General features: G+C 34.1%; 3 protein-coding genes across 4 annotated transcripts in view; 2 read left to right on the top strand and 1 right to left on the bottom strand.

Moving 5' to 3' along the window:
• LOC107371868 (uncharacterized) overlaps window positions 1–19125 on the top strand; it is a 50066-nt gene extending 30941 nt beyond the window's left edge. Inside the window, exons 9-15 of the mRNA XM_015940027.3 lie at window positions 1497–1629; window positions 2570–2622; window positions 2695–2964; window positions 17636–17738; window positions 17917–18073; window positions 18145–18278; window positions 18640–19125. Of these exons, the coding sequence (XP_015795513.2) occupies window positions 1497–1629; window positions 2570–2622; window positions 2695–2964; window positions 17636–17738; window positions 17917–18073; window positions 18145–18278; window positions 18640–19089 (1300 nt within the window). The 3' untranslated portion in view covers window positions 19090–19125. The remainder of the gene's footprint in view (window positions 1–1496; window positions 1630–2569; window positions 2623–2694; window positions 2965–17635; window positions 17739–17916; window positions 18074–18144; window positions 18279–18639) is intronic.
• Window positions 19126–20535: 1410 nt separating this feature from the next.
• On the top strand, window positions 20536–24234 carry Spt-I (serine palmitoyltransferase subunit I). 2 transcript variants are annotated; one of them, XM_025162742.2, is made up of 8 exons: window positions 20536–21076; window positions 21356–21682; window positions 21790–21884; window positions 22011–22177; window positions 22254–22516; window positions 22584–23029; window positions 23098–23215; window positions 23532–24234. In XM_025162742.2, exons 2-8 carry the CDS (start codon window positions 21530–21532, stop codon window positions 23697–23699), a joined length of 1410 nt encoding a protein of 469 aa, XP_025018510.1. In that variant the 5' UTR covers window positions 20536–21076; window positions 21356–21529; the 3' UTR covers window positions 23700–24234. The 2 variants fall into 2 exon arrangements, with proteins under 2 accessions (XP_025018510.1, XP_015795345.1); XM_015939859.3 differs by lacking the exon at window positions 20536–21076 and having other exon boundaries at window positions 21296–21682.
• On the bottom strand, window positions 23662–24177 carry SNRPG (small nuclear ribonucleoprotein G). Its single transcript, XM_089268179.1, has one exon. The coding sequence runs from the start codon at window positions 24042–24044 to the stop codon at window positions 23814–23816; it is 231 nt and encodes a 76-aa protein (XP_089124305.1). The 5' UTR covers window positions 24045–24177; the 3' UTR covers window positions 23662–23813.
• Window positions 24235–25378: the final 1144 nt, after the last annotated feature.

Consider the following 25378-nt stretch of genomic DNA (forward strand, 5'->3'; position numbering starts at 1 on the left):
ATGCTATATTTGGGTGTAACTGGAAGGGAGTTGGAAATGGTTAGTGATCAGGATAAAGATGAGAATCAGATGGAGGAGGGAAAGGGGTGAAAGGGAAAGAAAGAGGATGCTAAGTGGAATAGCAAAGAAAATAGATTGTTCTTGAGTAGAAACGAAAAGGCACAAAAAAAGGAATCAATTTTTTTTCTCTTATCCTGACTTCGTTTCCAGTTGTGATTACTGGGAACAAGTTACTTACTCTTTCTTTTTTTTACTTGCCATTGGAAGTTTTTTTTTACTTGCAACTTGAAATTGTAACATTAGCCTTGATTCAGTTGAGCTTTTGCCCTCTCAATGCTGACTTCATTAATCTTACAATGGTTCAAACTATTACAAGATGCTATTATGTTTTTGTGAGTCTATCTGAATAGCTGTTCAAACAAAAAGAAAGTGAAGAAATGAAGAAAAAAGGTTGAATGGAAAAGAAAAGTTTCAAACTGCAAATATGATGGAAATGTCAATGGTGATAACTCAATTTTGGAAATGAAGGTTGGCGAAATTTCTTTGAACTCCAAGGAAGAAACAGATTGCAATAGTTCTTAATTGGAGTTATGCAGTTCTCAATATTGTTCAACTTGGAAGTGATTGAGAAAGTTGATAATGAAAGGTGATCAAAGCTATAATTTGAGGTTAAAGATTATGGCTAGTTTTGATGAATAGTTTCACCATTCAGTTAATAGCTGGACAAGCCTTAGTAGTTCATGTGAAGTCATTATCAATGGGATTGCAATTGAAAAATGCTTTGAAACTCATTTTTCATCACATTTTTCACTCCCAGCCATTTTCATCAAAAGTCCATCATCAGATAATATCGAGTTATCCTAGTCAATAAACAAATTTGAATAATTTGAAATATTTGGATCAGCATGCAATGCTGCGAACATCGATCTCTGAATCATTGGTACGTCGACTTAAGATCGTTGACACTTAATATTATGAAAACTTCATTTTTCAAATATCAAAGTTTAAGAAGGAAATTTTTACTATGAAATCGAGAGCAAGAGAATATCATGTCAGTAAAGATCTCTGATTTTGAAATTCATTAGCGGAAAGTGATAAAAATGATTAAAGCATCTCAGGACAATAATTATGTAAATTTTAGGTTTCGATTCATGTTAGTTTTGAAATTTTCATTCTTATGACTCAACTTTATGTTTTGAATTGTAACTAATTTTCCAATTAATTCAATTGTTGCGGAATATGAAAATCGGTGATTTAATTAAATAAAACTCTATTATGTTGGTAGATATTTGACAGCATGAAAATTTATTCAAATTGAAATGTGAATAACAATCAAGGAAATTTTTGAGAAATAGAGACATTCTGACTAAATCATTTAAATTATAATGAAAATTTAATTTTAAATAATAATTTAATACAGCTTTTAATATGAAACTAATGAAAAATATGCTATTTGTAACATTTAAACTTATTGATTGCTTTTTTTCTTGATTCAGTTTTACCGATGAAGAATATCAGATTAACTCGAAAGTTGTTACTGTTGCCTTGGTCCATCAAGCTCATTATATACCGTTAAAGCCTTACCCTCTACGCGTTACCGCTCACCTACGGCATCATTCATCTTTAGAGGTAAAGTATAAACATTTATAATAAATTCTATCTTTACGCTTAAATCAGAAAATTTTTTAGAATTGACTTTGTAACTTGTTTAACAATTCATCCTCTCGATGAAATCCTAACTTCTAGCAACAAGTAGTCTCATCCTTTCAACGTAATTATTCATATAACTCCAATAATTTTTACCATCTTACTCTGGGCAACGAACTCTAAAACATTCAAAGTCACTCTTAAAGCGTGATGATTAACCGAACACATCGTAAGCAAGAAATTGCGAAAATTCATTTAAAGAATAGAACTTGGAAAAATTCCAATCAATTTTTCAATTCGATAAATTATTTACCCTAAAACTGAATTATGTTTCGGAAATTTTCCCATTTCAACCTGATTTCATTCCAATCATAAACTCAAAACTTTAAAAATATTGATTTCAATGAAAATGCGATTTCATATCTGACTTGTGTCTCCATCTGACATTTGAGAATATAAATAGCAAAAAATAAGCCAGTTTTCATCTTTTTCCAATTTCTAATGAGAAAGGAAACAAAATTAAGATGCCAAACAAAACACTGAAAAGACGCAAAGCAGCATCAAAGTTTTTAGTCTCTAAACGCGAAAAAGCACGTTTAGATGTCTTGGCAAACTCGCAAACAGTCAAACAATTACATCAAGCATCACACACGTTATAAAGCAGATTGAAAATTCAGTTTATTATTCTTTCTCGTCAATAGATTTCAATGTTAAAAAGAGCTTTCTCATTTGCTTTTCATCAAAATTATGCAAATCAAACAAAAAAAAGATTAAATATCTATCATTAAATAGTGTAAACTTTATTGGTTAACGTGAAAGTCAATGTTAAGGGTTAGACACAAGAGACGATAAAATTGCATTATAATAAATTCATTATTCATAAACTTGCAAATTTAATCTTTTTCATTCCCTTCTTATACAGAGTGATGTTGACACTAAAAAAGTTACTTGTGGCCTTGCACAGTTTAATGAAAGGTAATAAAAAATCGAATTAAAAAGAAAAGAAAAAAATATTAAAAAAATACAATTAAAACAATTCTTTTCCAGACTTGGATTTCAAACTAAACATTGTTCAACTTCAAAAACTTCAAGTGATTCCCAATCAACCATTTGTGTCTGTGATATAACCGGAGCTTATTCCGTACTCTTAACCAGTCAATACAAGCATCAACCTCATCCTTATCCCACTGAAAAGCAGCTCAATATACAGTCAAATGCAAGTCACCAAGTGCCTACTGATTACCTTTTAATTGCAAGTTTCTCCTTTTCCATTGGACTCATCATCTTAACCATGACTATTCTGATTATCCGTTCAAGGTAAGCCAAATACTCTTGACTTTTCTTCTTGTTTCAACATACATATTCATGGTAAACTGTGAAAGGTAGAAAACTTAACTTAGTTAATTCATTCAATGCCTTTCTGTTTTCTGGTTGAATCTTTGATTCAAACCTTTAATTCAGTTTTAATCCAGTTTAAATTCAGTTATTCAGATTCCTAATTTTCATTGTTTAAACAATATTCAATTCAGTTTTCAAAAACTATGTTTTAATTATATAAATGCCATTTCTAAATTGTTAAAGTCTTAACTTCTCATATTTCGCTAATCCTGAATAAGCCATGTAAAACTTAACCACAATCCTGGTTAAAATCTGACCAAAATTTAGAGTTGAAAATTAAGTGCCATAGAGAAAGACTTGTAAAAATCTCTTTCTTTTTAACCATAATTTTCAACTATCTCTCACCTTAACTCTTAATCTTAAAAGCACTGTTAAGGCTACAAGCTATCTCTCATGAGATATATGTCTTAAGACATGTAAAATAAGAGTTGAAAGCTAACAGCTTCATCAAGGTTAATTTTACTGATAAGAGTAAAAAATTGGTCACTGGTAAGACACCAAAACCAGACACATTTGCGACAGAGAAATTGATTCACTTTCTATTGTTCCCTCCAAAAGTATTCCTTTGTTTTGTAAAGGTTATAAAAACCTAATTTTTCATTCTTCTCTTCACTTCTTAACTTCACATCTTAAGTAAGTCACATCTTCCAGTATCCTTGTAATACTTCTAAAAACATTCAAATTCATTCAATCTTATTTCTTAAGAAATATTCAGTTAAACAAATTACCTCCTTTAATTTCAATTAATAAAGTTCAGTAAAACTAAAACCTCTATTTGAATTGTGATTCTTCATCTCTTATGAGATATCCTGAAACTCAGTTATTTGAAATAGGTGTAGATCTCTTAGTGATCCATGATATGAACCTTAAAACTTGTAGTGAAAGCAAGTTCGCAGTCTTCTCATCAGATTACTTCCGTAACAAACCTTTCACTTGGCGACTCTGGCAGGATCGCTAAGTTCTGTGCCTGTTTTGTGTTTCTGTGTTTCCACGACCTTGACAATTTAACCTTCGAAGGTTATACTCTGTGTAATTCTTCAAACCCTTAGAATATCGGACTCGCCGTGCTTTTTCTGTGCCTGATTCAGTTCTTATGAACTATCCTTTCAAATTCAATTCCAATTGACTCAAAGATTTTCCACAATCTCCTTACTCTCATCAATCAGGATCACATTAGCTATTTCCATATAGCTCATAAGGTAAAATTGATCAAAGTCTTTATTATAAGTATTCCTTTAAGAATATTTCCGTCCAATTCAACTTTAATTCAACTCAAAATTCAACATAATTCCTCAAAGAATATTTCAAATTAACTTTCAATTCCAAGTAAACTGAACTCAATTCCAACTTCAAATTCAACTATAACTCAATTCCAGTTCAATCTTTAAACTTTAAACTTCAAAGTAAATTCCAATTTACTCTTCTTCAAATTTCAACAATTAACTCCAGTTCTTTTGGACTCTTCAACAATTAACTTTAAACATTACAAGTTCCAACTTTCCAATTTCAATTGCATTCATCTTTACCATCACTTAAGTGATATCCCGATTTACTATTCAACTCATTCATTATGGCAGTGCAAAGAAGAAGAAAATTCAATGTCGCAGCCGATGAACCAATCGTCTATGAAATGACTCTTGAAACTATGACTCAAACTCTAAATGGTTGGAGTGTTCTTGTACCTATTCCATGTCTTGCTAAACGAAGATTCTTCGAATGCATAAAAACGCATTTGTTATCTGTTGGTGAGCAATTACCTGATGATGACATCGAATGTCTTCCTACCGCTACGGTTACTCAATTTGCCGTTCCCGATTGGATGACTCAATGCAGACATAATGGAATTACGGAAGACGAGATAAAGACCATAATACGAACATTAGGTCGAGATCGTGAGGCTATGTTACGCATAACTTATGCAGATATTTGTTCCATCCCTATCCCTCTTGAATCTCAGCGAAAGCTTTTAGAGATTTTGAACACCTTAGGTGCTCATATCAATCCCATAGCTCAACAGAACAATCAACCTCCTCCACTCTTTCATCCTTCTCCTTCCTCTACTCATAGTGAACCCCAAGTAAATCCTCAATTCCTTCTGAATGCACTTTCAAATCTGAAACCAGATCCTCAAGTTATTGAATTCAAAAAGGGCGAAGATGTCTTCGAATTTATTACCAATACCAAACAACGACTCGCTCAAGAGAACGTTGATGATACAACTCGATTGAGATGTTTCAAAAAATCATTAGCCCATGAACTATTAGCTGTTGCTAATACGTTAGATAGTAACCTCACAGGCTATAAAGAGTATTTAGACGCTTTAATTAGTGCTTTAAAAACTCCTGCAATGCAATATTCTGCACAATATCAACTAAGACAACTTCGTTATAACCTTTCTGAACATCCCAATACATTCTTGTTAAAGTTAAAATCTTCCCTCACCAAAGCTGTAGGAACTTATTCAGATGAAGTTTTCAAACATGAACTTTTTAATCATCTTCCTCATTTCATTGTTCATGAAATTAATACCCTAGGTCTTAATGACGATATCACTAAGATTACCAATTTACTTATTCGTAAACATTTCGAGGCTGAACAAAGTAAAAACTTTAACAAAAATAAAACTAATTCTTCTCAACCCCCTCGAACTTCTAATATTAATACTTATCTTCGTAAACCTGATTCAAGAAATCCTAGTACCAATCGTACTCAACCTTACCGTCCTCCTCAAACTTCCAATTCAAATACTATTACTTGCAACTATTGCAAAAGAACAGGACACACTCTTCAACAATGTAGGACCCGACCACAAAATAATCCAAATTATCGCTCCAATAATCCTAATAATCCCAATGTCCGAGCAATTACTGCACCCCCAAGTGCAACTTCCCCTGCAAACACCACTCCATCATCTTCAAATTTAGCTCATACTCTTCCTCCTGAACCTCAAGCTGATGCTTTCAGAAACCCAGGACTACTTTGGACACTTTCTTCAGCTCTTACTGTACCGCTTCTAACTAAATTAGGCGAGACAGATCTGTGTCATATGCCTCAAGCCACATTCAAGCTCTGCAAACCTACTCGAGAATTAGTTCGAGAAGGACGAGTATTGCTTGATACGGGCTCGACATTATCAGCCCTCGATGCTACTGTTGCTAATGAACTTAATGCTCATATTATTCCTTACGCAAGATCATTAAAAGGAATTGCTGCGAAACAATATGTTCCCTCTCAAGGTTTTGCCTACGCTATTGTTAAACATCCAGCTATGAGAGAATCACGAGTATTTCGAGTTCACATCGTCCAAAACTTTGAACCAGTTTGCCTGATTGGAAATGCTTTCATTCATCTTTATTATTTCACTTTGAAATCCGATGGAGATCATTATCACACTACTTGCTCTGAATTTCCAGATTCAGCTCCACTTGATCCTACCTTCTACTTTCGATTTTGTACCCCTGAAGAAACTAAACAAATTTTTGATACTACTACCCTTGCTGATAACAATACTGAAAATAATTACATTATCGATACTCGCCCAAAACAAACTCAACCAGTTCCTATTCCTGTTCAAATTCCTGAAAGCTCTTCTGCATTAATGGCTAAATGCGAATTTATCACTCAAGAAGAGTGTAAAGAAATTAAAATTCAACCCTTCCGAGAAAAAATAGCAGCTCGAATCAATCCTGATTTACCTCAACCATACCAAGAACAATTAACTGATTTAATTGATTCCTTCCAAGCAAGTTTCTCTAAATCAAAAAATGATTTGGGACTTGTTCCAGCTTCTGTTTGCCCTGTCAAGATTGATCTTGATACTCAGGAAATTCCTGATCAAAAGCCTTATAATTGCGCACTTCATCGTAGATTAGAATTCAAAAAGATAATCAACGAAATGTTAGCTAATGACATTATCGAGCATAGTACTGCTCCTGGTGGATCCCCTTCCCTCCTAGTTCCAAAACCTGATGGAAGTTTTAGAATGGTAATTGATTACCGAAAACTAAACAGAATCACCAAAGTACCAAAGTACCCTATGCCTAGAATCGACGACTGTTTAGAAGTCGTACGAGGTGGAAAATATTTCAATATTTTCGATCTCGCTCAAGGTTACCATCAAATTGAATTGCCGCCTGGAGAAAGAGAAAAGACAGTATTTGTTACGCCTGATGGAAAGTACCATTACAAACGTATGCCAATGGGTTTGGCAAGTGCTCCTTTCATTTTCCAGAGATTGATGAATAAAGTTCTGGATGGACTTATTTATCAAAAATGCGTTGGATATTTTGATGATGTCCCTGTCGTTGGAAAAGATTTTCCCGATTTACTTGCTAACACAAAACTTGTTCTCAATCGATTACAAGATTTCAATTTAAAAGTTAAACTTGAAAAGTGCCATTTTGGTTTCGAAGAAATCCTCCTCTTAGGACATCTTGTTTCCGGACAAGGTATAAGACCTGACCCTAAGAAAGTCGAAGCTTTAAAGAACCTTCCTTATCCTCGTAATGTACGAGAATTGCAAAGCATTCTTGGTTGCTATAATTACTTTTCCCGCTATATTCCTAATTTCTCAACACTCGCTGCTCCTCTTTATCGTCTCATCTCAAAAGAGAAAAGATTCCGAATTTTACCCGAAGACAAAAAAGTTTTAGATATCTTGAAAGATTCCCTCGTTTCAACAACTATGTTAGTTCATTTCGATCCCGATTTAAGAAGAAAACTTTCTGCTGATGCATCTGATCATGCCGTTGGTGGCATCCTTTTACAAGAAGATCGAAATTCCCCCTCTTATGACCCTGAAACTCCTATCGAAGAAGTCAAAGACTGGCTTCCCCTTTCCTTCTACTCACAAAAACTCCAAAAATATCAAAAACATTACTCAGTTTCCGAAAAGGAACTTTTAGCTATCTTTGTTGGTGTAAATAAGTTTACCCATTTCCTCGAAGGAGAGTTATTTCTCATCGAGACAGACCATCACGCCCTTTGCCAGCTCACCAAAGTCAATTTCAAGAACTCAAGATTACAGCGTTGGTCTATTATGTTATCTACCTTCAATTTTAAAGTCATTTATAAAAAAGGCTCAACTCATCCTCCCGATTGTTTTTCTCGCTATCAAAATTCATGGTCACATAGGAAAACTATTGATCCCGAGGAAGAATTCCTCGACAGAATCTATTTAATTGATTATATTGCTGATCCTTTTGAAAATCGTTTATACGATATTGGTTTGAACTCATTATGTCAAGATGAACTTCCTCAACTCAATGATTTAAATCATATTCCTGCTATTGCCTACTCTGTTTCCTCTGAAACTCATCATATCAAAACTTCTGATAATCCAACCCCTTCTGAAATTAGCAAATGGAAAGAAAAAGTTCGTCTCACTCAAGCTAACAATCCTGATATTCAACAACTTATTCAACTCTATCGCTCAAACGATTCAATAGCGCTTAAACGCTATGTGATTAGAGATGGATTGCTTTACAGAAAAGACATCAATACACCATTTGGTTCAAGACTTGTTATCGACTCTCAACTCCTTAAAGATATCTTTGCCTATGAGCATGAGAGCCCCTTAGGTGGACATTTTGGCCCGGAGAAAACTTACTTGCAGATATCAAGAAGATTCTGGTGTCAATATTTACAAGATCAAGTAAAACAACTTTGCGACAATTGCATAGTTTGTCAAATCGCTAAACCTTCAAATATAATTTACGTAGATCCTTCCACTAAACCTATTCCCAAAGAAATCTTTGAAAGATTCGAATTGGATGTGCAAGGACCCATTGTAGTTAATCAGGTGAAAAAGTATATCATTGTATTGGTTGACATACTCTCTCGATATGTTTTTGCTGAATTGACCAGTAATCAAAAAGCTAGTACAGTAATTACTTTGTTAAAATCTTTATTCCAAACGTATGGATTTCCCCAGGTAATCCAAACGGATCAAGGAACAAACTTCACAAGTGAAGCTGTTCATGAGTTCCTTAAGGAACATGGAATTAAGCATGAAAAATCCAATCCATATCATCCTCAGTCTCAAGGTATCGTTGAACGATGTAATCGGACAATTGCCGAAAGACTTAGATCTTATGTGATTGCAAACTCTACAAAAGACCTGAAAAATACTCTTGAAGCTTCAGTTTTTGCGATTAATACTTCTGTCCATAAGATAACTCGATTTACACCCTATTTCCTAGTGTTTGGTCGACATGCAAGAAAGCCTCTAGATAATCTTTTAGATTTTCCTGATGGTAATTATTGGAATGTTGCTCAAGCCAGAAAATTAGCTTACGCTAGACTTCACTCTCAACAACTTTATCAGATAAATAGGACCAAATCATTACACAAGTCTTCCCCATATCGCTTAGGCGATTTCGTATTCGTAAAGAATGAATCAGTTGATCCAAAATTAGCTAAGAAATTTAGAGAAAAGTATCATGGCCCATACTTAGTATGTGAAATGCAAAAAGGATCTCTTTTATTGTTAGAAACAACCGATTTAGGATTATTCAGTTCAAATGTATCAAATACCAAACTCTACCGAGGTGAATTAGATGAACGAATGAAAAAGCTCAAAGATCAATACTTTAATCCAGACAACTTTTTAGAACCAGAAAATTTTCCAGATTTAGATTCAGTTAATAATTCAGTTAATAATTTAGACAATCATTTAGATGATATAATTGATCACTCAAGTGATATAAACTCTCAAAATTCAGATTTAGATTCCGATTTCAATTCAATTCCAAATGATTCGCAAGAATCATCAACGGATTCAGAACAATTAGAACAGCCCTTAATCATTTCAAAAGATGATTACAATTTAAACAAATTTCTAACAAATCCAATTAACTCTCAAACTAATCAAACCTCTTCAGATTCAGAATCAGATTTAACTCCTAAAACCATATCTCAAGATATATCAAAATCAGTTAAAACCAAACCAAATTTATCTACAAGAGTTAATTCAAACAATACAATTGATCAAAATGCTTTTTCAGAGCCAATCTCTCAAGAGATATTTAACAATGCAAATGTTTCTAATTCAAATATTGAACAAAATCCTTTAAATCATTCAAATTCAGATTCTTCAAACTTTTCCGATAATTCAAATTATATTGAAAAAGAGTTCCCAATTACTGCTAAAAAGCCTAAAATCAAAAGAAAATATCTTTCAGCAGATAGAGAAATTTTAAAACAATCTAAAAAATTAATTAATCATTCAAATGATATGAGTAAGAGACAAACAAGATCCCAGACAAGAAGACAAAAGTTTCCCGCCAACACTTATGTGTTATATCTTTGCTTTGATAACTCACCGGCAAAGCCTGGTTTTGATATCAAACTATTACCAAAGTTAAACTTTCACTCAACCGATTTTTTAACCAATGGCGTTGCATTTGGTAATCAAGGGAGAGCAAAATTTTTCCCCTCTGGTACCAATGTAACCAAAGTAAAGACAATAGAATCTTTTGATCCCGCACTTTACTGTTCTCCTCTCATTAGACTACTTCAAAGCTCAAGCTTTACATTTGAAAAATTTCTTAAGTTCTTTTTACTTTCAACTCATTTCGCTAATCCGACCTCAAATTCTTGTCTCAATTTCACTTTACGACTTTACCTTAATCCTTCGTTCTTCTTGAACTTGTCTACCTGTTGTTCTCAACAATTATTACCCTTTTTACAGTCTTCTAAGACCTCAGTAATTTCACCAAATTGTGACTTCTTTTCACTTCTCAAAGTTTCTCAAAACCTTCAACATTGTTTCATATTTTCATCCTTTAAAGGATATTTATCTATTCAGTTCTTTAGAACTATTTCAAAGTTTTGTAATTATTTCAATTTGTGTTTCATCAAACCTTTCACTTGGCAGTTAAATCTTATTCAGTTTTCAAAAACTATTCCTAAAACTAAACTTTCCAACAGTTCAAACTATTCCTTTCAATCCAATTCCATCTCGATTCAAATTTTAATTGTTCAAACAATCCTCATCATCATCATAATGCAACCAGCCAAGAAAACTATCATCGAAAGAGTTCTACCTTCAGGACAAACTGTTCGTGTGCCTACGCCACATATTCGAGTTGATCGAATCAGATCACCATCACCATCACCAGTTCCTCTCAACAAATTTCCCGATCAAGACTTAATTCCTGCTAGGTTCAGTGATGATCCAAGTGTTCAAATTTTCGTTCCTCGTCCTCCTCCTTCGGTCACTGAAAGTGAACCATCAACTCATCAAAGAGTTCACCGATCCATCATAATTAAAGGATCTTCATCATTACCATCATTATCAACTGAAAGCGATATGCTTCCTCCTCCGCCTCCTCCAAATACTCGTTATACCCGTGACAATTACGATTTTAAATCTAATGTTCTTAGTGAAGATTCCACTGATGATGAAACTGATGCTGTTCGACTCAGTCGAAAGCCAAGATCACCCTCAACTGTGTTTCCTGAAACTCTTTCTCACCAAGTTTATAAAGAACCTCCATTTAATTGGGACCCTGAAAACTTTTCCAATGTTTCAAAGAAGGGCAAAATTCCTCTAAAGAAGTTTGTGAACGATCCAAAGGCCATTGAAATCAAGGAAAAAGTCGCGAAGACTAATCAAAAGGCCAACCCTGATTCAGATTATGGGAAATATCGAAATGCCAAAGCTGAACCAAATCGGAACCCAGGTCGTGAAGAACCTTTCCCTCAGGATCCATCTCTTCTGGTATCCAAGAAGGATGGAAAAATCATTGGTCAAAGAATCGATGCCGGAGCTTCAAGGATGGAAGTCCGAAAACTGATTCATAATACATTGTTGGGAATATCCAAACCAAATGATTCAAGTCAACAGTCTCCATCCAACAATTCTCAAATTGTATCATATCAAAGGTCTAGTAATGCCCCTCAAATTGATCAAAACCTTCCGAATCTTTACAGTAAAACTCCTTTCAAACCAATTCCAGTCCCTCCTAAAATAAATTTAACTCGTACCCTTTGGCCCAATCGTTATCTTAAACCTTCTGACTATCCTTTTGCCAAAAATGAATACCCTGCACCTCTACCAACTGCACCTCTTCCCGATTTTGTATCTGATAAAAGATTCTTTGAAATCAAAGAAATAGTCAAAGCCAAAGCCAAAACTTTTTCAGTCATTCGAAATGATTTTGACAAATTCATGAGATATAAACTTTATGATAATGTATTCCATGACGAATCAATCAAAACTATGAAGTTACCTACCATTCCTCACGGAATTGTTCGTGCTCATATTAACAATCCTGAGTTTGATTTAATTGAGGAACAAATTAGATGTCACTTCTGTGAACAATTTGCATTAGATCCTCGTGAATGTCGATCATGTCGTAAATGTTACTGTTTAGGTTGTATTGGTTGGCTTCGAAATTTAGTTGACATACTCGGCTTACTCCCAATCTCACATCCTGAACAATTCCTTTGCATACTTCCAGAATGCATTAAATTTCATTCATCTAGAGATGATTACCCTTTCTTTAAGGAACTTTATAATAAGAAAACCCTTGAAATTTATAACAAATCCACTTTCAAATGCAGACGAACTCACTGCACTGCAAATTTACCCTTAGATTCATTCCTCGAACATGAACCTCGATGCAGATTAGGATTGTTCAGTGAACAATTCTACTTCAAATTTGTTTTTGAAACAAGTTCAGTTCCCACTCAAAAGAAAGAAGAGCTAAAGAAAGCTCCAAAAAGTTTAGCAAACTTTTTACCACAACATCTTCAAACAGGAAACTTTGATTTGCCTGAAAACCATCGTAGCCATGATAATCAATGGTACGAGAAAATGAATCTCTGGGCTTGCCTCTCTCATCTTAAGGATGAAAATCCAAACGATCCCCTTCTCAGTCCTATCGCTATTCGATCCCTCGCTCAATTTCAATTAGGTTTCTGGGATGCAAAGAAACAAATGCAAGATCCTACTCATCCCTTATACGAAGGTGAATATTTTGCTCAGCACATAGTTGGTTTTGAACCAATTATGGGTAAAAAGATTGATCCTCTCGTAATTAAACCTCGACCTCATACAATTACCTGGTCCAGAGTCCCCTTTTACCTTCTTACTGATTCGGAAGAGTGGGTCAAAGTAGCAAGAGGTGGAATACCTAGATCAAATCCTCCATTCCCTAAACATGTAGCCCCTGAAATCGAAGAACGATTGACTCCTTTCATCAAAATCAATCCAATCTTGAGACTTTCCCCTGAACTTCAAAAAGAGTTGTTCGAATATGCTAAGCATAATTTCCCCTCATTACGTGGTTTCCGAATGGAACACATTTTTCCATCAACATCAAATGCAAAAGCTTTAGTCAATCGCAAGAATAAGGTTGATTTACTAACCAGAACTTTTCACAATCTTACCGCAATCAATATGCCTCCTCTTCGAGCTAATACTGAAAAGCTCATCAAGCAAAACATTGATATTCATCCATCTCCGGAAACTACTTTTTCAATCCATATGTCTTATTGTCGAGTCGATGGATGGACTGTCGATGGTAAACGAGATGCCCTACGACCTAGACCAGTTTGGGTTGTAATTGTCGATGGATATCGAAACATTGTGTACGAATCTCTCATAAGTCACGATGATATTGCAAAGATGGATACGCAATTCCACGGTCTTACTCCACAAGACATTAAACATGCTAAATCTTTTATCTCCGTAAGAGATCAGATTTTAGCCTTCTTCTTGACAGCTACCGCTATTGTTGGATCAGGACTGATCAATGTAATGCACTCTTTGGACCTTCATCCAGATGAAATTTATGCACTTCAGCATAAATTCAGGGAAATCACCCAACATTTCTCACCTTATGTCTCCTCTCCAGCATCTCTTTCCCTCATCTCATTCTTGCTATTCCCAGGTTTCACTCTCAGAGCTGAACCTCATTCACCAGCAATCGAAGCTATCACTAGCATGAATCTTTACATGGCCTACTGGCAAGAGATCGAAGAGTCAAGCCGCAAATGGGGTGGAATCAACCACGAAAATATGGTTCGAACGTGTGGTAATCGAAAAGTTGCAAGACTTCTTGAAATTTACCAGAAAAGAGTTAGAGAAAATCAAGCTCGATGGCCATCTAATTGGGCTTATGGTATAAGAAATCAAGATTTCTCATTCAAAGCTCCTTGCGTTTCTCCTGCAACCTCGCCAACTTCATCCCAATACTCGAACTATGGAAGCGAGAGTAATTATTCAATTCATTCAGTCGATTCATCTGCATCCTCAACCTCATCAATAGACTCAATCACTCCTGAGTACAATCCTCCAGCTCCATCTCCACCAAGACCTCAACCTGAACGAAATTCCCCTCTGATTGATTTAGCTGATGATGATAACTCATCATCAATAAGAGTTCTTTCCCCTCACACTCCTTCCGGTACTCCTCCATCATCTCAACAATCAACTTTACCAGCATCATCACAGTCAGTAGCTCAAGCTACATCATCAAATTCATCCTCTTCCTCTTCTTCATCTTCAAACTCAAAGAAACGAAGGCACAACTCTGCTGAAGTTAATCCAAATTTTCCTCCTCCAGTCATTGAGTTCGACCAGCGATCGACTCCATCTTCAATCTATTCAGCTATCGCTGATTTACTTGGAACTCCTTCACCTCGAAGTTCCCCTTCTGCTCCACTTTCATCTCCAGTTTCATATTCCTCCAGCTCAACAACTTCAACTTCATCCTCCTCCGGTTCAACTTCAGGTTCCTCATCAACTTCTTCCTCAACTACAGACCTCACTTCATCCTCAGATATAATCAGAAATTATGCACAGGGAAAGGTAATCCCTTATCCGATTCCACCAAGTCCATGGAGAAATCTTAGATCAAAGGATATGCCGGAATCAAATTCATCAAGAATGTCAGAGGATTCAAGGGAATCATTCACATCCACAGGATCCTCAGGAACTTCAACAACAACCGTCTTTCATAGACCTATTTCATCCTCCCAAGTCCGATCCCATGTATTTTACCCTACTCGACAAAGGTCCTCATCCAATGATTCAAACTCTTCAAACAGAAATGCCTAAACCTGAATTTACTAAGATTTCAAGGTCTTAAATTCAGGGAAGTGAAAGGTAGAAAACTTAACTTAGTTAATTCATTCAATGCCTTTCTGTTTTCTGGTTGAATCTTTGATTCAAACCTTTAATTCAGTTTTAATCCAGTTTAAATTCAGTTATTCAGATTCCTAATTTTCATTGTTTAAACAATATTCAATTCAGTTTTCAAAAACTATGTTTTAATTATATAAATGCCATTTCTAAATTGTTAAAGTCTTAACTTCTCATATTTCGCTAATCCTGAATAAGCCATGTAAAACTTAACCACAATCCTGGTTAAAATCTGACCAAAATTTAGAGTTGAAAATTAAGTGCCATAGAGAAAGACTTGTAAAAATCTCTTTCTTTTTAACCATAATTTTCAACTATCTCTCACCTTAACTCTTAATCTTAAAAGCACTGTTAAGGCTACAAGCTATCTCTCATGAGATATATGTCTTAAGACATGTAAAATAAGAGTTGAAAGCTAACAGCTTCATCAAGGTTAATTTTACTGATAAGAGTAAAAAATTGGTCACTGGTAAGACACCAAAACCAGACACATTTGCGACAGAGAAATTGATTCACTTTCTATTGTTCCCTCCAAAAGTATTCCTTTGTTTTGTAAAGGTTATAAAAACCTAATTTTTCATTCTTCTCTTCACTTCTTAACTTCACATCTTAAGTAAGTCACATCTTCCAGTATCCTTGTAATACTTCTAAAAACATTCAAATTCATTCAATCTTATTTCTTAAGAAATATTCAGTTAAACAAATTACCTCCTTTAATTTCAATTAATAAAGTTCAGTAAAACTAAAACCTCTATTTGAATTGTGATTCTTCATCTCTTATGAGATATCCTGAAACTCAGTTATTTGAAATAGGTGTAGATCTCTTAGTGATCCATGATATGAACCTTAAAACTTGTAGTGAAAGCAAGTTCGCAGTCTTCTCATCAGATTACTTCCGTAACAAACCTTTCAACTGGATCAGGAAAAGTAAACAAAAAATAAGTCAAAGAAGAAGAAAAAAAGTCAATAGTTGATATTGATTCACTGATCAAGAGTAACTTGACAAACTACTTGTAATATCATTGGTAAATAAATAATCATGTTATTCAATCAAATATCAACTTTGAATATAACATTGAATCTATTGATACAATTGTAACATTAATGTTCAACAACCATGAATCTCATTGAATATTCGATACTGAATAAGCCTTTTTCTGGTCAACCTTTTTTTACCTTTTCTAAGATTAGTTTTGCTTCTTCTTCTGAGTACACAATTATGAAATTCATGGATTGATTGGAAGAAGGCTTTTGATTGATAACATCATTGTTATTCATTGAAAGGGTAACATGTAAAGAGGAAAAGACAATTAACCATGAAAATGGAAACATTGAGCTTGTTCATGTAAAACACTCACACAATTATTGGTCAAATGATTTTGATTTGATAAAAGTTGGTGAAACCTGGAAAAGGTTGGCAAACCATGAAATGAATAATGTTCAACTTTGTGTTCATTTAAATGTTGAATTCAACTATCATTATCATTGAATAAACATGATGATTGTTGCTCTTTTGACTCTTCTTCTTCTTCTTCTACCCTTAAGACTTGAATCGAATGATGAGCTTAATGTTTGCTTTTCTTCCATTCATATAATTCCTTGATGTTACATTGAGAAACTCTGAAAATTTGTATTCTCATTCCAAGCTGACCATGTTATCATATTATGATTGCATTACAACTAACCTTGTAATGGATCAACGAGAGTAAATAAAGCTTTTAATTTATCCTGATGACTCGATTAACGGTTAATTAGGTTAGTGAATATGCTTTTGGTATAAACATGTGTAAACATTGAGATGAAGTTAAGATTGAAGGTTGGAAAAGGTTGGGTTGGGTTAGATGATCAAGATAATGGGTTAACTTGAACAGAATTGCGCTTTTGTCCTTTTCGTTGTTGGCTAATGCTGAAGTTGGAAAATGGTGGAATCTCAATTTTGTTCAGTTCACCTTGCAAGAGAATGCAGCCAACTTTGTTCTCTCAGACTCTTTTCTAGTTCGTTTACCTTTCGTTGATCTTTTGGTCATCAGGTTTAATCGCCTTTTCCTCTTTTTACTCTTCCTTTTAATTACACTCAATTTGCATTATAGGCACATCATTGAGGCAATCTAATTGTTCAAGTTATTCAATTGATTAAGTTTGAAACCTTCATAACATTTGGCACGTTAGTTGTTCATTTTATTGAGTCTTGTAAAAGTTAATGTTTAATCTCAAAATTGGTTTTAAGAAAAATTTAAAGATTTTCTTGGGCTTCTTAAAGTTTCTGGAAAATGAAAATTTCCAGAATTTCGATTGTTTTCATTCTGATTCATCGACGCCTGCATCTTGATAATGACAATAATTTCAATATAAAATATAAATGTAAATCGAAATAAAACGCTGTATTGAGTTTGGTCCATGAAACTTCGAATTTTAATTGGAAACTTTTTTTCTTTTCAGATTCAAAATGAATTGTATCAAGTGCTTGAAACTCCAGATTTGCCTTGCAACGATAGGACTTGAATGTTCTTTTTTAGCCAGTTATCATTTTCTTCAAATTCCAGTAAGTTGACTAACCATGAAATATACAGAAATGAATAAATTTTGTCCTTTTGTGTTGACATGTTTTCGGACAAACCAATGAATGCGAATGAAATACTTTGCATAATTATTCGTTTCAATGATTTCTAAACCCAGATTGAAGCTGTTTAATTAATTTCAACTTTTCTTTCAACATTCAGATTCCATCAGTTTACATATTCCAATCAATACTGTTCTTCCAATTGGCCTGCAACTGCCTTCAAATAAGCCTATGCAATAACGTACTTACCTGCGTCACTCACCTAAACTACGGTAAACACAGTTTACCTCATTTCAAAATTACCTTCCTTGGATGGAGTAAGTATATTCACATTTCAAGTATTCAACCCTTTCATTAAATCTCAAATTGTTTTCATTAATATTTTCAGTTATACCATTGAGTTTAACTGGCGCCGCTGTGATAGCAAATGAATTGGATAAATCTGTTTCAGTCGATAAAATGATCGAAATTGAAAGTCGCTATTTTTATTTAACAAACGCAAGTGCCTTTTTCATAACAATGGTGAGTAACTTGAAACCATAAACCTTCTCAGTGACATTTGCATAGAATTAGGAAAATGACATTTTCTTTCGAAATTATTTACCAGCGAAAAATGGGTTTTGCTGTTTATGCCATTCATTCATTCATGAGGAGTTCATCGATAATCAACTGTTGAATATTCAACATTCATTACCTTTATAATTGGACAGAATTGAGCATCTCTCTTGAGGTTGTTACTCCAATTAATATGCAAAAACACCAAAACTCATCTTTTTTTGGGTTTCATTAATCATTATGAGATTCATAATGTGTTACAATTTTTTTATCAAAGTTTCTTTTTCGCTGTTAATGAATTACTTTTTGTTATCTTTCTTGTGTCTAGGTTCATCTCATTTTGACGATTATATTGAAGATCAAGTTTAGCGATCGCCATAGAAAGGAATTGTTGGAAAATTTTCGTCGCCTCGACAATGGATCGAAAATTTTAAATCAATCTTTGATTATTATTTTTTGGACTGATTTTCTATTGACTGCCAACTTTTATTATCGCAATTCACGCAAAATTTTATCCAAATATACACTTTCTGCTATATCATGTTTACTTGGTTTAAATGTGATACTTTTTTATGGATTTTTTGCTGCTCTCGATGATTCATTGGTTCTCATGCCAGGTCAAGTTGAATCAAAGGAAAAGGATTCAACTGGAAATTCATCAAACAAACAACCAGACAATGTTTATGCCATGAATGAGATTGACATTTGTCCAGCCTTTCAACGTGTAACTTTGACTGAGTATGATGTCCACTTTGAACCAGGAATTGGTGATTTGTAATGTCATTTGCCAAATAAAATGCTTTGTGATGCTCAATTTTGTCAAGAATAATGTTTATACCAAAAATGGTTCATTCTTTGGATGAATGTCGATTCTCTGAAAGATCTTCTTATTCAACCAAAATTAAGAAATGTTGCAATTCTATTCTCTTAAATTCTGCTTGGATTCTGGAATTTTCCTGATGAAGCGAAATTTTCGGTTTGAATTTTAGATTCGGTTGATGGCTATAACTTTGAAACAGACATAAAAATTTTAACCTTTTCTATTTCGAATGGGTTCTTCGGTGTGATTGGAACATGGATTTTTAATATTTTTTCTGGGTCAATCGTTCGTGTCTTTGCTGAGTGAAAAGCAAATCATCGCTAATGACCAATGATGTTTCAGAAAATCGTTCGGATTGTGCAATAGAAACAGATTTTTGTCAGCATTTAACGTTCAGTTTCAATAAATGATTGATAGTATTGATCTTCAATGAATCCAGTAACAGACAATCACGTATGACTTTGACTTGCATGCTGCTGAGTAGAATGATAATCGAAATGAAAAAGCTCAGCGAATCAACCACAAGTTCTTAAGGAATGTCAATGAAATCGATTGGAAAGACTTCATCATTGATCAGCATTACCATCAGTTATCATCATTTCCTTACTTTTATTTTAGGAACAGGGATAAGAATGTATCTTTACCATTTTGGTAAATAATTTCAGGAGTTTTAATGCTTTTAAGCGTCAATAGACTCACTCCAACAGTCATTTCAATGTTTCATTTTTTCTGGTAAAATTTCGTCTTTTGAAGTTCACCCAATAATTTGTTTTGTTTTGTGATGATAGATGGTGCTAGTGTTTGTGTTTGATTTTGTATATAATAGGGTTGCATTGCCTTATTTTAGTCATACTATGCATTTGATCTTATCTGATTGAGTTAATGGTTTAAGTTTTACTTGATCATTAATTTAAAATGACGTGAAAGGAGTGCATTCGAGAGGAATTAACATTTTTGACAATTTGTTAAGCCTCAATGACGATCCACTGATCAAAAATTAGGTATTCTTTTGAATAACCTAATGCCGGAAATGATGGTCACTTGAACAGATATCTGACCTTATTGGTAAATATCTTGCAAATCAATGTAGTGATTGCTGCTTCAAGTAGTTGAATTGGTGATAACTGATTAACTTTTATCGGTTAATTATAGTTTATGTTCTTCCAGCATCACTAAATCAACTACTAGAGTAACTGTCTCTTTATTTGATTTGCCTATTGATGAATGAAGCGATTCTGATCCGGCTTGGTTATCATAACTTTCCATTTTTCATTCCATCATCTTGAGTTGATTTTCAAGGACTTACCTCAACTTGCAATCATTAATGTGCTTCTAATCACAGCTTAAAGTGTTAATCAAGTTAATATGCTAACATCGACCATATAAAGTTAACCAGGTTAACTTAACCTTTCATCCTATAGTCATCCACTCGACGGCAGTGACAATTGTTAACATTTTTTTCTCTGTAAATTATATGTAACTTATATCAAGCATATTATCAATCAATTAAAGAGAGAAATAGTTTCATTAAAATCCTCCTAGACTTGGAACCTAAAATACATTAAACATTGATACAGGTAGTCTCTGGTAACCCACACTCGCATGTTGAAAATCAGCTGATCAAACAAATGCTCTTCTATGCCAGTTATTAGTAATAACTTAACCCAAATTATTAACCAATCAAGCTCCCTTAATGAACCTAATATTTGCCAATAAAGTCAAGTCCTTACCAGTAAAAAAATTACCCTTTTATAGTCCAGTCATTTCCTTATCAGTGTAACAGAAGTGTTTCTTTCACCTTTGCTTGACCTCTTTGAACGTTACTTCAGATTTGACTCTAACAGTGGCTTCATTTCAAAAACTGAAAATTACTCAATCATTGGCAAGGCATTAACACAATCACTTTAAATCAACTAATCAATCTATGAATCCGATGAAATAATGGGTGAGTAATCGAGCGCCTAGATCCTCCATCTGATTGCATTGATTTCTGGTGAAAGAGACAAGTTGCAGATCAACAGTAACATCACCACTAATATCTTCTTCATTAAAATCAACAAGATCATGCTTCAGGTTTTACATTGATTCATTTTTTATACCAATGCTCACTTGGTTCACTCAAGCTCAGCTGTTTTTCTAGTTTTATATTTTCATTTACCTTTTCTTTTTCCATGTTATGGTGGTTCCTTAGTTAATTTTGTTTTTCTTACTCTATCTTTTTCAGTTTCTAAAACCATGTTCTGGTAGTCAACTTATGTTTCTTTATTGTTTCTATTATCTCAACAATTTATATTCCGCTAGCATTCAATACCACTAGCATCATCAGCCGTTGTTTTTGCATAATTTTCATCTTCATTGCCTCTCTAAACATCTATACTTTGTACCAATATTTTCAAAAATGGAATGGCTCAATTGGAACTCTATCACATCTTATTTACGCAGCAGTCTAGGCTATCACATTTTACTCGAAGCATTTCTGTTGCTCATTGTTGTCTATTTAATGTTCCTCCGTAAAAAGAAATCAAGGCGACCGGCAAAATTATCTGAAAAGGTAGGTCTTTGATCTGTCCTTTTTGGCAGATTGTTCACATAAATCTTGTCTTCTTTCCACATTGTTTACTCTCCAATTTGTTACCTGTCTGACACTTTTATCAATAGGAAAAGCAATTATTGATTGATGAATGGAAACCAGAGCCATTGGCACCTGATATACCAAGTGATCATTATGCATTGAACCCAAAAATTGTCACAAGGTGAGTAAACATTCAATGTCAATGTTGAACAGCCTGAACACAAATGTTCTTGCTCATTATATTTGAAAACATACTCTTCGTATCTTGGCAAATGTTTTAATTAGTCTTTTTCTCTTTCCCTAACAGCAAATACGGCAAGCATATCATAGTGGATGGTAAAAAGTGTCTTAATCTAGCTACACACAATTATCTCGGATTAAGTGATGAAAAATCGTTGGAAGATGCAGCTCTCAACGGTTTAAGGAAATATGGAGTTGGCTCTTGTGGTCCTAGAGGTTTTTATGGAACTGTAGGTTAGTATCTTTAATCAGTGCTTGTTTAACATTTGAGGAGTAATAATAGTCTGAATTTTTCCATCTTTAATCAAAGACATTCACCTCGAATTGGAGAGTCGGCTAGCTAAATTTTTAAATGTGGAAGAAGTCATTTTATATTCATATGGACTGTCCGCTGTAGCAAGTGCCATTCCTGCTTATGCTAAAAAAGGTGATGTGATATTTTGTGATGAAGGAGTTCATTTCGCCATTCAAAAAGGCTTGACAGCATCTCGAAGTACCATAAAATATTTCAAACATAATGATGTAGACGATTTACATCGACTTTTGATTGAACAGGAAAAATTCGACAACAAGGTAATTACAAAATCAAACGACGACTTTTCGAGATATTAATGTGTTTCATTTGTCCATCTCTTTGCAGAATCCAAAGCTTGCTAGAGTCATTCGGCGATTTCTTGTTGTTGAAGCGTTGTACATGAATTATGGAGATATCTGTCCTCTGCGTGAAATGATGGAACTGAAAAAAAAGTACAAAGTTAGAATTTTCGTCGATGAAACAGTTTCATTCGGTGTTTTAGGTGAACATGGTAAAGGAATCACAGAGCATCTAAACATACCTATTGAAGATATAGATCACATTTCATCAACCCTGGAACACGCCATAAGTGGTTACGGAGGTTTTTGTGCTGGTACAACTTTCATAATCGATCATCAGAGACTTTCCGGTCTAGGTTACTGTTTTTCTGCATCTTTGCCTCCTCTTCAAGTAGCTGTTGCAATTGCAGCTCTTGATATGTTAGAAAATAAACCCGATTTAACAGAGAAACTTCGTTCTAACTGTATAAATATGCACCAAAAACTGTCCAGGTTCGTCTATTTTAAACCAATGTATTATATTTCACTTGTCATTAATTCTATATCCGCTTTATTGGTAGATTATTATCATGCCGTGTTCATGGAGATCCTATTAGCCCAGTTAAACATTTGCGATTTTCTAAAGAATTGAGTTCATACGATGTCGAAACAGAGCAACTTGAAAAAATCTGTGATCATGTAAGTTATCCAAATTATCTACTATACAGCAACCCTAACTTAACCAAAAAAAATTCTCAGTCGCCATTTATCTCATTCTTGAATTTGTTCATATACATGAATGAATCGTTAGATAACGACTAGGGAGATTTACTTTAAAAGAGGCATTGAAATTTGCGTTAAGTGAGGAGGGTTGCTGTGAAATTCAAGAGGCATCTAAACAAGTATTTTCTGCAGAATAATCTCAAGTTATCAGAGATTATCATAACCAGCGTTCAGTTATTGTAATTTCTTTTGTTCTTTCTATCACTGATTTTTTATTCAATTTTCTGACTAGGCGCATCAAAAGGGATTTGCTTTAGCCATATCACGATATCTTGATGAAGAAGTTTTGAAAAATCGTCCGAGTATCCGTCTGCTTATCAATGCTTCACTTGAAGAAACCGAGTTAACCGAAATCTGTGATGTAATAGGAGAAGCTTTCGACAAATTTATTATTCTTTGATGTAACCATGTTACTAGACCTCATACACATACAAAACACAAAATGCTCTATTTTAGGTCACAAATACACACACATTTTCCTCCAATACAAAATGGTAAGAGATTAAGACCAAGATCACGAAATCCTTTCTGCAGCTTCCAACAAGTAAACAGCATTACCTCGTACTACAATCATTCCCAATTGAACCTTAGAATCTTTGGATTCCTCTGTCGCCTCATCCAATACCAAATTCATGAAAGGGTCAAAACCACGTAGGATTCCCGATACTTTTCGAGCACCATTTAGTGTAAGAGTCAATTGTTTGTCTAAATATTTTTTCAACTCAGGTGGGTGAGCACGACTCATTTTCAAGCCAAAGTAACAGCTTTTTCACACAAAATAAAAAAAGGTCAAAACTTGATACCAGAAAGTTACAAAAAAAATCAGCAATCTTTCTTTGCACTAAAACAGAAAGTTGATGATTCACAAAATAATTTATTACAATGTCAATTAACTAGAGAGATTTTTTACTGACAATAAACAATGCAATTTAAAAGCAAGTCTAAACCTTACTTAACTGCAAAATTACTTGCAACCGCCATCCTCCAGATGGAGACATGCGAATTAAATCGCGGTTTCTTCAAATAAACATTATTCAAATGATTTCAATTGAAAAAAATAAAGTTACAGTTAATAAAATATTGATTTATCAAAGCTTAAAATAGTCAATCATTACTTGGAACAAAAACAAACGAATCGGAATTGCTGCAGATGAATAAAGTCAAACGTTTCATAAAAGAGTCGCTTAAACCAATAAATGGATATCTAAATGAAGGATAATTATTGAAAGACTGATTGTCAAATCCAATTGACTCAGCTGAGTCAAATGAAAAATTGAATCTAAATGGATAAACAAATGAAAATTTTGTCTAAAAATTTTGCCAATCTGTCAACACTTAAAACCCAAATCAAGTCGTATTACCGTGCATTATCAAGTTCATCAAGCATTGACTCAACCACAGATGCCGGAGACGGACCAATCCAATGTCTCGACTCAAACCTACAATTACTGGTTAAACAGATGAAACGTTACATAAAAAACACACGAACCAGTTTAGACAAGTTGAACCGATACCAGAACCAATCCAGCGATCTCAACCTTTTACTGGAAAAATATAACCAACTGTTGGACGATTTAGATGTATTTTTACAATCCATCAACAACACCAAACCAATAAACATGATTGAAGCAGATTCAAATAATCAACTATTAATTCGTCCATTGTCACCTAAAGTGATCATTAAAAGCAAATCTCGAGTAAAAGAGGGAACATATTTATCAACATTATCATCTGAATCTGAATCCGAGTCAGAATCAGAATCAACTGGAAACTTGCCAACCCAAGATGATCCCAATGTATCAATATCTTCATCAAATGAATCATTAATCTATCATAATGATATCCGTCTGAAGCAACAATCAACCATCGATTTATCATATCAAATGCCCTTTGAAGCCTTCCAAGGAGACTCAATTGTCCATCAGCTGATTAGGTTAACCCAAATTTTTGTGTCAAACAAACGCTTTCTATTCTTGACGGTTGGACTATTGATGACACTTTTATTTTTCATTCAAATACAAGACTAATTGGCCTAACCTGAGAGCAAAGATATCAACATTAGACTCGGTTGTTATGAAA

Source organism: Tetranychus urticae, chromosome 2 (genome assembly GCF_039701765.1).
Source record: "Tetranychus urticae isolate SD_2017Ah chromosome 2, NJAU_TeUrti_SD_1.0, whole genome shotgun sequence".
NCBI lineage: Eukaryota > Metazoa > Arthropoda > Arachnida > Trombidiformes > Tetranychidae > Tetranychus > Tetranychus urticae.